The 15,412-nt window shown below is 37.8% G+C and overlaps 1 protein-coding gene across 1 annotated transcript in view; it reads left to right on the top strand.

The window, feature by feature from the left end:
• The window catches only part of LOC126413334 (uncharacterized), a 277,692-nt gene extending 268,153 nt beyond the window's left edge, over window positions 1-9,539 (top strand). The window contains exon 3 of the mRNA XM_050083245.1: window positions 8,631-9,539. Within this exon, the coding sequence (XP_049939202.1) occupies window positions 8,631-8,894 (264 nt within the window). The 3' untranslated portion in view covers window positions 8,895-9,539. The remainder of the gene's footprint in view (window positions 1-8,630) is intronic.
• The last annotated feature ends 5,873 nt before the right edge of the window (window positions 9,540-15,412 follow it).

The raw sequence follows: 15,412 nt of genomic DNA, 5'->3' as shown, positions 1-15,412 counted from the left end.
GAGAGCTGGATATTGTTTTGTCTGCAGTTCATGGCTTGGTACCTGGTCACAAAAAAGTGATTTTAAATGTTGCACACTTTGTAGAGGGTGCAACAACAACTCTCAATTTTTTCTTAAATTAAATTTTCCTCGAGACTTTTAAGTCTCTAATTTATCTATGATAACGTTGGAAGCTGAAGAAGTGAATTAAAATTTGTGCTATGACTGGGACTCAAACCTAGGTATTCTTGCTTACTTAGCAGATATGCTGACCATTACACCACCAGAGCATTATGGTCAACATAACTGCATGAACTACCCAAATCAAATACCCTCCCCAACACAAGCTCCAATTCACATCTCCCCTTATATTGTCACTTTTTGATTTAAGATCTATATGATCACATATAGTACAGCACTTCCCCATTACGTCCAATGGTGGGGTGCTATTCCAGTGTCGGAGAGCCCTGGTAATAATGACAATATAAGGGGAGATGTGAATTGGAGTTTGTGTTGGGGAGGGTCTTTGACTTGGGTAGTTCGCGCACCTATGTTGACCGTAATGCTGCGTTGGTGTAATGGTCTGCCCAGTAAGCATGAAGACCCGGGTTAAAGTCCCAGCTACAGCACAAATTTTAATTCACTTCTTCAGTTTCTAATGTTATCTCTATTTTTTATCTGATCTACTCTCTTCATAAAATCAGTACTGGGAGAAAATGAATAGCCCAGATAAGAACTAGGACAACAGAAAAAAATGAGAGAGAGAGGAGGAAGGACAACAGAGATGAGAAAGCAAAACAAATAAAAAGATAATTAAATAAATATTGTGCTCAACAAGTAGATGGTTTACCCCCTTACTGCTTAACTGCTTTCTAGGAAAAATTGTAAGAATCCTAAATTTGGAGCTAAAAAACGACAAAATTGAATAAATAGTTCTGGAAAGGAAAGCAAATGGAATTAAGGTAAACTGCCTGGGTTTTTTAGGCAATTTTGCAATACTTGTAGAAAATCTGACAGAAGCAGTTATTCAAATAAATTGTCTATAAAAAATAACAAACAGGATTGGTTTCTGAATTTTAACTGAAAAAACAAAAGACATGACATATACAGGGTGTTTAGAAATTCCCATTACAAACTTCTAGGACATACTGCTATGCAAGCACTTTTGCAAGTAACTGATTAGGCATGATTCATTAAATCTCTTGTTTTACAGTTCCACTTGCTAATAGCCAAAGAAATTGCTCATGTACTCGTTGATGGTTTCTCTTCAACTTGATGCAGTATGACCTCTTCAATTCGGGTGCATGGCATCTCGTTGGGGCACCACAGTCATGCCTGCTGATGGTGAATGTACCTCTTCTCAAAGCCATTGTATAATTGTGGTGAAAAGGCTATACAATGGAGTGGGACATTATAGACAATGATCTCAATAAAGGCGATGAGCATGTCTTCCAGTACCATAAGCTTTGCCTTTCAGATGTGTCATGTCAGTGTATTCTACAAACATATACTCAATCATGTTGCTCTAACACTCACAGACACATGAATAAGGCTCAAACCAGGTCAGATATGTAGACTCACCATGACTACCCTGCTGCAGACCTACCTAGCAAACATGTTTTCAAATGGCTGTAGCACAGAAATGGTATGTTTCTGTAGGTGGATTCCTATTCAAAATATTATGTACTCTCTCTTCTCTACTAGTCCTAGAAGTTTGTAACAGGAATTTCCAAACACTCTGTATAAAAACTACACCAAAACTCGTTTAGACACAAATAGGTGAAATAGAGCAAGTGAGCAAATTTCAATACCTTGGAGAAGCTGTACAACAGAATGGACTATAAAAATTTGCAATAGATGTAGGAGATAACAAAACTGAAAGAGCATATGTTTTGACAAAGATTGTTTACAACAGTAAATGCATTCCTAGAAGAGCAAAGCTAAAACATTAAACCACTTTGGTATGCTCTGAATGTTTGCATTGTTGTGAATGCCTAATGGGTCAGTAGAGGTACTTGAAAGATGAATTGTTAGAAAAATAATGGGTGCAATACAAACTACAGATGATTGGAAAATGAGAAGATCTATAAAAATATAGAGAGAATATCAGAAGTATTGGCTCAGCAAAGATTAATATTTTTTGGATACATCTACCAAATGAATGAGAATGGGCTAAGAAAACAAATATTTCAAGAAGAAGAAATTGACTGTGGCATGGATTACAAAAATAAGTAAAGACCTAGAAAAGAAACGAAATAAAAAATAAAAAACAATAGAAAGAAATCTTTTTGAGAGTAAAATACTAAATTTAGAAGGATTTAAAAGCAGAAGAAACAAGAAATCAAGAACAACATGAACAGAAAAAGGGAAAAGGCAATATAGGGAGAAAATGAGAAAGTACTGGGAAAACAAGAACCAATAACAAAGAAAGAAGAGGAATTAAAGTTGTTTCACAATCCTAGTTGAACATTTTGAAGATGAAAAATCATAATAAAAGAGAAAATGAGAAAAGAGAGGGACATTTGGTTACAGAGATTAGCTCCTCTTAGACCTAATCACCATTAAAGGATAACTTCTTCTTTCATGATACTTTTTATTATATTTTTGATTATTATGTCTCATCTCAACATCTTATTTATTATTTTTTCCTTTTCACCTTCTTTCTCTTCGCTCCCCTATTTCCCATTTTTTTTTATATTGTCCTAGTTCTTAATTGCACCTGCAGCTTTCACTCCTATTCCTCCTGATCTATTTTTACTTCTCAGTCTGTCCTTATCAACTCTGTACTGGATGCAGCACAGTGCCTACAAATACTATTCTCTGATGTCTTCCTCTTCATCTTTGTCCACATTTGTCCTCAATGCAATAGTGTTTCTCTCATTCTGGGCTGTGAGTGACCTGCTCATTCTGTCTAACCTACCCTAACCTATCACTCTTGTAGTTCAGAAAGCCAGGAGAGTATTATTTTCCTTTTATATGTATGTTAGCAGCACTACATATTTCACCTGCTACTGGCAAATACTGGCAAGCAATTCTGTCTTATAATTTTTTAGTTTCCACTGTATCGATTTTAGTAGGTGTCCTTAATTGTTAATTTTTGCCTGACAAAGAGCATGGTACAGAATAAAGGTGCGTAATAAAGAGCTGATAATTTCAAAGTGTGGATCGGTAAACAGTCACCATTGCAAGAGAGATATTTTTCAGGAGCAAGCATATGCTTCTTTGTACTTAATATTTGAAAAATTTACTAAGTTCAGTTTATATGCATTATTTGGACATGTTTATGTGGGGAGGGGGCTGACCATTTCTTGCATTATAGATTTGATTCAGGTGTATCAGAACAATTCTACATTTATGGCCCTATTTATATGCATTGGTTCTCCAAAAGTGCAAATTTCTCTTAATTAAAATCCTCATTAAGAAAAGTGTAGCCTACTATTAACAGCAGTGGTCTGCTTTCTGTCCCCAGATACATCACAGGAATACACCTTGTGAAGAGTGCAATTGCACTCGGAGGGGTGAGTAGTGGTGGTCTGAAGGGCCCAGTGAAACACTCCTTACAATAAAGGAGGTTTTTTTTCAATCTCTATACATGCTCCATCCTGGCTTGATAATGCAAAACAAGTCTCAATCCATTAGCCCTGACCCTTGCTGACTATGGATTACAAGTTCAATGCTGGTGAGAGGATGCTATGTAGGCACCCTGCATTGCTGACAGCAGGGCACCCTGCATTGCTGACAGCAGGCTCTTGGCTCTCCAGCGACCTCTCTAGGTCGTGGGTACAATGTCAGTGGCATGCTACTTTCTTGTTGGTGAAGGTGCCTAGAATGGCCCCTTGACTCTGCATGCATTCACTGCAGTGGTGCAGAGATTGCTGTGTACATGATTTGACTTCCTGCTTTCTAGAAGGAGTTTGATGGCAGTTGGTGCTGTGGCACTAAGTCCTGGAGGGGAACTTAGTGCTGGAGGTGCAGCAAAGTCTCGAACCCATGGATGCTGCTGGCAGTGCCCAGTCATCTTACTGTCCATTGTGAGCCAGTCATTTGGTGGTGCTGCTGGACTCTACAGATGAGAATGCTTCTGTGTCAAAATTTAGAAATTATATCACTAGGAGGTGCATTTGTTTCACTTAAACCTGGCACCTAGTCATGATGCCCATAACAAGAGACTTACCCTGGTGTGATGACATCAACTCACCTGTTACAGTTACTACCACTGTGTCTCACAGTTTTCTCTTGAATGCTGCCATCCTCGTTTCACAATAACCTTATGTGCATGTTTATTTTGATCCACATGTCACCACATAGTGGTTACCAACTGCAGCTGCTAATGTAATACTTCATGGAGGCTTTCTCTCTACTTTGTATTAATTTTGCTAAGACTGAAAGACTGGGTAGCAAAACTACTCTGCCACCCCCCTCCCCCCTCTCCTTCCATTGAGAAGACCCTTTACCTCGGGTCTTGTTTCACTCCAGTTCTCTATTGAAATTAACTTTACCACTAATCCATAAAACAACTACATACTACTAGCTTGGTTATTCCTAAATACTATACAATTACAATATTACTCTTTAAAAGCTCCATAAATTGCTTTCCCATCTCTTGCTCCTACCACATAGTCACACAAAATCTCTAAAGGGCTCCTTGCCCATTAACACAAATATAACAAAACATATTTCACTGCTAGGTCTCTTCCATGCTTATGAAAAATAAAAAAGGAAACACATACCTTCTACTCTACATTTCACACTTACAAATTAAAAAGTTACTCTATCTTTTGTAATAGATTTTCCTTAAATGTCAGTTTCATCAAAACATGGTCTAGTTCTGTTACACTCTTATGACTGGCATGCCATCTGTCTATGTAGTGGTTTCTTACATCTTTGTTTTGGAACAAATTTTGGAACTTTGTACTTTCAACAACAGTTCTCCTTACACTTTCCAACACAATATGCTCCCAGTACTATTCTTACAAGAAAACTACATACAGCACTACTATTCACAACTCTTTGGCAGGTAATCCCACTACTCTTCCCACTGTGGTCTCATTGCAAACTGAATTCTTCTCTCAGTGCTTGGTTTTCTGATGGCCTGCTCACCCAAAATTACTTCCTGGCACCTAATAGCACTACACCATGTGACTTACACCTTTGTGCTTTTGTACATAGTTTAAGTTGTTTGTCTTCTACAGTAAACACCCCTCATGACAGCTCTAAACTGGCAACAGCTTTCTGTCACAGAAAGTTAACATTGCATGATGTTCAGTCAGTATGGTTACTATCAGGCTCCTGTTGCACCCTTCCCCCACTTCATACTCACCTCATACATCAGACTTTGACTGTGCTCTGAACTGCACACTGTGCACATCAGCTGCGTGTCCTGCAAGGCTGTGACTCAGCACTAATGTTCATGATATATCTCAAACTTCTGGCAGACACTTTTCAACAGATTCGGCCCTTTTAACTTGATCATCCACTCCATGAACTCGTCTCCTTTTCCTTTTCCTCTTTATGCCCTGCTTCTGAGGAAATATATGTGCCTGTACTGTTTCTGCTACAACATCTGCAACACAACTGTCAACAACTTCTTGTGCATGTCCTGCAGATCTAAAACAAGAACATCATCTGAAGTTCCTCTGTGCACAATGCAAAAATCACTGGCCAATGCATTTCCCTGCGTGTTTAACTGAGGCTCCCTGGCATCAACACATCTCTTGTTTTTACTCAGTGGGGCAGATATTACTGCACTTAAATCTCCCAAGTCACCATCCCCACACTTAATCACTTTGGTACAGTCTACACTCGTTTCTGTTACATCAGACTCCACAGTTCCACTGGATATCAAAACTGGTACTTCTATACTACTTATCTTAATTTCAGCAATGCCATTACCTTGTACCTCACATAAATTCTTAGGAACGTGCATTATGATACCATATGCAGTCAATTCAATCTTCCCTGGACCACCAGACTTAGTTATATTAACGGTAGTTGGCAGTTATGCAGGAAGAGGTAAAATATGCCCAAGCCTGCTCCTCTCTCTTTTAACTGCCTCCTTCTCCCTCTTCTCTCTTCCTTTCCATCCTTTGTATAATCCACATATTCCCCATCTCCTTGCCATTTTGAGCAAACATTCTTTGTGCTCTCTCTGCAACTTCCCCCTATATTCTGGAGATTTGAAAAATCTGTTTCCTTCATCTAGACATCAATGCTTCTAATCTGTAGACCACTCTAACTTCTCAACTAGCAACTCATCTACTTCTCCTCTTAGTATTATCTATACTTTGTCTGTGGTGGCCCCTTGTTGTATCAAAAGCCCTGCTTGCTGTGGTACTGACCATGACATGTTTACCTCTTATCAATCACACAATCACAAGTGAGAAAAAAACACTTAAACATACCTCTATACTAGCTTCTCACTACCTTACATGCTTAAATACTCAGTCATATTCCTTGATCTGCACAAAACAAAATCAAATTATGAGAACACTTAATCATAATATTATCATGTTACTCCTTACTATAACTCAGCTAATCTAACCTGAGTGGCTGCTCATAATTACTACTACACATTGAAACAATGAGAACTTAGCTTTATCTCATGAAACACTACACATAATTCACAGCTTATACTACTAGAGAATGAGCTTGCTCATGACATCCATATTGCCCACAACACCCAGCTGAAAACTGACACTTATGCTTATGCCTCCTCAAAATACTGTCTGACTTCACCTGTCACCTACTGAACTTACAAGTGCAACTTAACCCCTTGCAATACCCACTGACTTACCAAGACCTTAGAGTCAAACTAATACAAAACAAAAAGACTGCACTCACCCCAACAGGTAACAATGAAACTGCACCCCTCCAGTAGATGAATTATCTTCTTTATGCATGCATGGTGACTGTAAATGTTGTTGCTCCCTCTGCTGTCACCAAATGCCAGGGTGATGGGCCTGAAGATCCTCTGCTGGCGCCATTCTGAAGAGTGCAGTTGCATTCAGAGAGGTGAGTGGTAACAGGCTGGAGGGCACAGTGGAAACACTGCTGATAATAAAGAAGGCTTTATTCAATCTCTGTATGTGCTTTTTCATGACTTAACAAGGCAAAATATGCCTCACTGTGTTGACTGTTGCCAGTGCTGATGTACAGGCAGCAGCTTCTGCCTGGGGGAGAGGATGCTGCGTAGGCACCTTTCATTGCTGATGGCAGTCGCCTGGGCAGCCAGTGGACTCTGTAGGCCACAGTCATGATATCAGCAGCATGCTACTTCCCCACTGGTAATGGCACCTGGAATGGCTCCTCAGCTCTGCACATGTTCACTGTGGTGACGTGGAGACTGCTGTGGGATTCGACCTACTGTTATCTGGCAGGAGATGGATGGCAGCTGGTACTGTGGCACTAAGTCCAGGGGAGGGAACCCAGTGCTTAGCAGGTGCAGATGGCAGGTTGATGCTACCGTGGCTCCAAATCGCCTGAGGAAGTTAGTGCTGGTTGACAACAGGTGTAGCCCACTCTCGAACCCATGGCTACTGCTGGTGATGCTCAGTTGTCCCATTGTATGGCATGACACTAGTGTCATAGTGGTGCTTCTGGTCTCCAGTGATGAGAATTCTTCTTCCTCAAAATTCAGACATATTTATATTGCTCACAAGTGCATTTGTTTCACTAAAACCTGGCATCCAGTCATGAAGAGACTAGCTTTGGTTTGTTGATATCAACCTGCCTGCTACAGCTATTACTGCTGCAGGGAGCAGTCTTCCACTGAGCATGGCTAGCGTCAACTTGAAATCTCTTACATGCTTGTTTATACTGAAACACATGTTACCACACTATGGCTGCTAATGCAATACTTCATGGTGGCTTTCTCACTATTTCCTATTACCTTTGCTAAAAGACTGAGTAGCAACATAACGCTTGAAACAGAAACACGAAGACAATCTGTTTTAACCCTTGAGTGGGTGTGCCGATTTTTGTAACAGGAGCTGGCATGCGGCATACTTTGTGCACTGTAAAGAATACCTGTCTTTATGTTATACTTCGTGCACTATAAACAACAGCTGTCTTTATGTTACCAAGGTAAACCTGTATGAGCAACTTCACAATTCATAATTAGTTTATGTAAACAACAATAAAATAAACTTATATTATATGAGCTGAATCACTATATAATTAAAGAATAATAAAATAACTCTATTGTTCCATACAAGTGTTACCACACAGTTATGACCCAATTGAAACATTAAATGGCACAGTTGCATCAGGTCCCAGCCAAATGCTTAATCAGTTAATAATTACCTTGTAGACAACTGCCTCATTGTGAGATTGTGCTGTTAGCTTGAAATCTGTGGCATTTTCTGCATGGATCATAAATTTTTTTTCTCACCTAGCTCACTGTTTATTTTATATTGCTGCTGCTCACTTGGAAATAGGACAACACAACTTATCACTCTATTAGCTGAAACATCAATGAAGGAGTTGGTACAGACTCACACCAATGGAACACTACAAGGTAACCCTATATCTGGTTGGTCTACTTCATACACAGACTCTCCCACTTGAGGATTAAATTACACAATTCTTTTAATATCATTTGTACTTGTGACAGCTGAGGCCAAACTAACACTTTGGTGTTTCATGTGTTTCAGGAGGTAGATGAAGAGAACATTGATGACACATCTACTGAGACAACTGCAGGTGCAGCTAGCAAATCCGAACTTGACATAAACACGAAATTCGAAGAATTCTGGAGAGCCGGAAGGGAAAAAGCCAAACAGAAGAAAAAAGCAAAAGAAGCAAATAAATCAAAAGTGATTTCCACTGACTCAAGTCCATCATCACCTGAAGATGATACTGAAAGTGAAACCAAAAATTTGACACAGACTTTGTCAAGTCAACGTCCATCTATCTGAGATGTTCAGATATGAGAAACCAAATTTTTCCTGAGTCTGTCTCATGAAGTTGAGAATATAAACTTATGAGTGATGACTGGTTGCTGCAAATCTTGCCGCACTTTTTTTATGGCGTGTGACAGACACTAATATTTTACAGTCAGAAGAAATATTTGTCAATGTGAAGAGTGTGGAGCAATTATTGTGGGCACTGTGATAGTTTTTTAGATGGCTCCTCTCGAATCGAACCGAATGACTAATACGAATATTTTGATTACTCGTTTTTCACTTACGTATTTCTTCACATATTTATTTCATTTTTATTTTTATCACAGTAAGTTTAATTTTTGACCGTAAAAATGAAAAAATCTCATATGAAGAAGCTGTTGATATAACCGTGTGTTACTTAAATTTAACTGACAAATTTTATTTATATTATTTTGTATTTGATAATGTAAAATTTATGTGTGGTATCAGAGGAATTATATTTTCATTGTTGACAGAACTGAATGGTACTGAATGAATCTGCAAAATCTTGGAATAAATTTAGATCACAAAAATTGGTAACTGATTTTGAATTTTTTAATGACTTTATTTTCTGTCAGTAATTGACTGGAGTTAAAGATATTTGTTATCAAACAATAAAGTATGAATTACCAATCAGTATTTAATTTATTACTGGATTTTAATGTGTTAATTTAGTACATGTTTGGCTCTCAAGGAGTAAAATGTAGTTTACACATACCGGTATGTCTTACTGACTATTTGTACAAAGAAGTGCTACTATGTACAAACACCTTTCCATAATTTGTGTATATAGTTCAGTAACATGACTAATACCACAACTGCTCCCATTTTATTTTTTTTTAAGTTTTCCGCTGATATACATGTTGACTGATAGTTACTGTATAGCAGAATGTATCATATTTGTGAACAAAATAACACCACTTTTGTAGCATGTGAATTTGTTGATACTTGTTTAAAATACAAAAAATTTGTATTATTTCTGGTGTATATGACAAGAGCATTGTTGTACTCCCTTGCATCACAATAATATCAGTATCAAGCAAGTTACAAATCTTAGCTGTGACAACAACAGAGAAGAGCAAGAATATGCATGTAGATCTAAAAGTTTATCTATTCATATGAATTAGAGATCTACAGCAGGGGTTATTTTATTGCATCTGTATTATATGATCTTCTTCTCAGCCTCACAACAGTCTCAGTGTAGAGAATTCATTTACTGCCATAGATGCTGACATAAACTTCTGAGTACACATTCTATATTGACAGTGGGAGCCCTGTCAACACATTATAAAAATGTGAGGCAACATTGCATAATATTCCATCAAGATGTACAACAGCTGCAGCATGCCATATAAATGTGTTATCTTCTTCAATGAATGTGCACTGATAAGCCAAAAAATTATGATCATTTGCTTAAGAGCATATTGGACCACCTTTGGAAACAAAATACACTAGCAGTTCTGAGTAGTGTGGACTCTGCAAGTCATTGGTGTGTTTCTGGGGATATATGATACCAGATGTCTAAACATAGGCTACTCACGTAAATTATGGGCCGGTGGTTTGTTGGCGCAGTGTGGGCACCCAGTAGCATCCCAGATGTGTTTCACTGGTTTCAGATCAAGTGACTTTGTTGGCCAAGACAGCAAAGTGAGTTCACTATCATGTTTCTCAAACCACTGAAACACCATTCTGGCCTTGTGATATGAACAGTTATCCTACTGGAAGATGTCTCACTGTTGGGGAAGACATGAAGTATGAAGACTTAAGGGGGTCTGTAATGATATTCTGGTAGTCCACAGACACCATGATGCCTTCAGTTACTTCCATATGTCCCATGGAAGCCCAGACTGCCCTCCATAGCATAACACTGCCCCCGCTGACCTGCATCTGTAGTGTGATGCATGGTTTCAGCAGCCATTCACCTGGATAGTGGCAAAGCTGGACATCACCAATAACCTGGTATAACAAGAAATGTGATATATCTGATTATATGACAAATTCCCATTGATCCATGGTCCAGTCATGAAGATCTAGTGTCCACTGCAGCCATAATTGACCAAGTCATCAGGTCTATATGGGCACATGGAGGGGTCATCTGCTGCAGATCTCCATGTTCAGCAATGTGTGCCTATAAACATTTGTGCCTACACCATCATTGTACTCTGTCATCAGATATGAGACAGAGCACTTCTTTCCTGCTTCTGGAAGTCCAAAACCTTGTTTCACACTTTCACAGTCCTTCAACCATTTTCCATGTGTGCTGTCAATAGTTACACATAAACAGCCAATCAGGTTTTCTGTTTGCGATATGTTTGTTTCCAGGCACTGGATCATAGAAATCTGCTCTTGGTCAAAGTTGTTTATGTCAGTGAATTTCTCCATCTGCAGCTGATTTTGTCACTAGGATGATTCCCCATTCATCTCTGCTCCACTTACAAGCTTTCCTTAATGTGCCATGTGCCCACAAAACCACCAGGTGGCATTCAATCTTGTAGGGGTCATAATGAAACTTCCTGGCATATAAAAACTGTGTGCCAGACTTTTGCCTTTTGCAGTCATGGACCCTACCATCTGAGGTATCCAAGTATGACTTACAATCTGTTCTCACAGCTTTACTTCTGCCAGTACCTCATCTCCAACCTTCCAAATGTTCTGGCTAAACAGTGTGTATATCACAAAACACATAAATACAGATAAAGATTATGCTGTTACGGGACTGAGTAGTCACAGTTACAATGTATGTATAACTACAGTGGTTTTGTGTTATGTTAGACATATCTATGCAGGAGAAACCCTTGTGAAGTTTAGAAGATAGGAGTGAGATACTGTCAGAAGTAAAGCAATTAGGCAGTTAGTGATTCATGCCTGAGTGTTGAGTTGGTAAGAATACTTCCCATGAAAGGCAAGGTTCCAGATTTGATCACAGCACATGTTTTTCATCTGCAAAGAAGTCTTATTATCAGAGAATTTTATAAGCATGTGCCAGTTTTGCAGATTTTCTCTCTATTGCTCTCTTCAGGACCTACTGTTAGATTTTTTTAGATATACATATTATTAGCTTTATGTTTCTTATTAAGATGCATATTGATGTCGCTCTTTAAAGTATTTTATATGCAAATTTTAGGTTATTAATACAATAGATACACTATATACTGAAAGTATCTGGACACCCCTGAGTGATACTGAATCAGCCAATGGATTTCATGAGAGGTGGACCCAACAACTTAAAAGCACGCAGGGAATTGTGCTTGAGGTAGTGTAAGGAGCAACACCACTGGCCAGTAGGTTACTGGAAATGAGTGACTTAGAGTGATGAATCATTCTATACCACATGTCTGTCTGATGGAAGAGTTTTGATTTGGCAAATTCTTGGAGGACATTACCTGCTGTCATGTGTAGTGCCAACAGTGAAATACAGAGGAGGTGGTGTTATGCTATGGGGTTAGTTTTCATGGGTAGGAAGTGATCCTTTAATTGTGCTTCATAAAATGCTAAATGCAGGAGGATATGAACACATTTTACAACATTGTGTACTATATACATTAGATATACAGTTTGTAAATGATGAATGTTTGTATCAGCATGACAGTGCACACTGTCTTAAAGTGGCATCTATGAGGCAATGGTTTGTAGACAGTAACTTTCCTGAAATGGACAGGCCTGCCCAGAGTCCTGAACTGACACACTGGAATGTGTGTGTGGGAGGACTTAAGAGTGTTGATTTCACTCCAAATCCCAATATCCAACATCACTGTCCTCTCTGATTTCAGCTCTTGATGAAGAATGGGCTGCCATTTCTCCAGAGACATTCAGACTCATCACTGAATGTGTGCTCAGTAGAGTGATTAGCAGTGGACTCAACCCATAATAATGTTCACCAATAAGTATCTGGATACCTTTGATCATATGGTGTATCTACTATATTCATTATTGTGCAAGATTTGCGAATTAATGTTGTAATCAAATTTTTGATAATTTACTTGCACTCCTTGAAGTATTGCCATTTTTGTTGAAATCAGGTACATAACCATCTCTTCATATATGGATCAAATACTGTAGACAACCAAGTTTTAGCATTATTTAAAATGCAGAATATCACTTTTCAATTACCAGAATCAAATGTACTACTCATCTGTTGACAGAAATACTTCTGTTCCCATTTTAGGTGTGATATTACTGAAGACTTTCCTGGCATAAAGACTTTGGTTTAAAATCTTAGAAATGATCACTAATCCTATAAAAAGAGCACCTCAAATGTATTAGTAGGTCAGGCAGGCATCTTCTTCAAACTTTATGAGAAAATGTTTTCATCAGTAACTAACACCAATTATTAGCAGTCAGTCAGACTTAAATTTTCAAGAGAACTTTGCTCATACTCAAATGTGTTGTACTAACAAATGACTGGATCTATGGGAAGAACACAATGTCTAAACTCCCCCCCCCCCCCTCCCCCCCTTCATCCTCACAGCGAGTGGGCCCTTGTCATTCTGGGATCTGGGTGACATACCCCTCCTTTTTAATCTTCACCAACCTGCCTTTCTCTCGCTCCTGAGGAAATAAGTATTAGTTCTGAAAGCTAGGATAGTGTTGTACATGTCTATTGGCAGTACTAACATATCACGTCCTGAACTGCAGTACTGGGCAGCAATTTTGTCTCACAAATCTACAAAAAAAGTTTTGTTTACATGACAGTAACTATGTTTGTCATAGACAATATGTCTAGTTTATGAAAGCTATTTCCAGCTAACAATGCTTAAACAATACACTATTCAGTTTGTCTGCACCTCTCAGCTGAACATGAGTATTACAGTGTTTACTAATTATTGCAGTCTAAAAATTGGTTGCTATATTTCTGGTTATATCATGTGTTGTATTCAGTGCCATCACAGTATATTTCAAGTACAAAGAAAATAAGCATTTCAGTGTCATTAATTTTAAGCAAAACAAACTTTTAAATTAAATATATATAACACTCCCAGAATACTTTTAATTACGTGAATTGTGAAAATTCAAGACTTTTTGTGTCTATTTCCATGACACATGCATACATACAAGCCATGGCTGTATTTTTTACTGTAGCAGGCACTGTAAATTACTTACCAATTTGCAAATGCTTGATAATTTAAAAAAATATCTGCCATACTTGTGACAATAAGATTATGACACAATTCCAATGCTAGCAGAAATTATTTATGTTACCAATAAGTTTTTCAACTGCAAACACTACTAATCCACACATTACATGTATCATTTTACTGATACCTCCGTTCTTTATTTAGTGCAACTCACTTATGTCAAATGGGAAATTTGACCAATGTGACGAATGTTCATTATTTTTTTTCACTTTAGCCTCCACAGATGTTGAAGGAAAGTATATTAAAGTGTTTATTCTATCCCTTTATAAGTAATATTAATGCTCATAGCTACACTGTCAAAAACTTGTTTCGTATATATATGTTTGACTTGATAACTTTTTAATGTCTTTGAGAGTTTTCAGTGTTACATGTCTTGGGGTTCTTCTAAATCTCTTGAGAATTATGTCATTATAGCCTCTTCAGCAAGACAGTAATTAAATCTATCTAATATTCTTTGTAGACCACCTTATCAATCATTGCTATAAGGTATCAGAATGATGAAAATTCTACTTAACTTTAATGTTTGTATTAAATAGGTTTTTACTTAACCATTTTATACACTCATCTCATGGTGATCTGTGTTAAGTTACATAGATGCTTTGTTGGAGAAGTTAGATAAAAACAGCAGCTGAATAGTGTAAGAAGAGGAGCAGTAGCATTTTTAGATGACTGCCTCTTCATGATTATTTTTTTTAGATTAGATTTACTTCATTCCAATTGATCCATAGAGAGGAGGTCCTCCAGGATGTAGAACATGTCAGAATAACAACAATACATGACAAATATTTACAACTAAAACAAATAAGCTAATGTACCATTCCACAGGCCCTAAGTGGAATGATCGACATTTCACTATATGAAAGAGTCATTTTACAAATACTAATGCACTGAATTTAAAATAAAAAAGTTTGTTCTTTATTTATTTATAAGGTAATAAACGTGTAATACAACAACTGTAATACTTATTTACAATGAACACATTACTGCACTGAAACGGTGCAGAGTTAAATTGTACTTACACACACACACACACACACACACACACACACACACACACACACACATTACTGCTCTGAAATTGTGCAGAAGTTATATTGTACTTTTATATACACAAATCAGTTGGTTTTACTGAGAAATTCATCAATGGAGTAGAAGGAGTTGGCCACCAATAAATCATTTAGGCTTCCCTTAAACTGAATTTCATTGGTTGTTAAGCTTTTTATGGCTTCTGGCAAGTTATTGAAAATGTGTGTTCCTGAATAATGCACACCTTTTTGTACAAGGCTAAGTGAATTTAAATCCTTGTGAAGATTATTCTTATTTCTAGTATTCCATGAATTGAGCTGTTGGTTTGAAAAAGTGATATATTTTAATGAC

The sequence above is a fragment of the Schistocerca serialis genome, chromosome 7, assembly GCF_023864345.2.
Source record: "Schistocerca serialis cubense isolate TAMUIC-IGC-003099 chromosome 7, iqSchSeri2.2, whole genome shotgun sequence".
NCBI classification, from domain to species: Eukaryota; Metazoa; Arthropoda; class Insecta; order Orthoptera; family Acrididae; genus Schistocerca; species Schistocerca serialis.
Note: the sequence above shows the minus strand (reverse complement) of the source record. Positions and strands in the feature narration are given on the sequence as shown.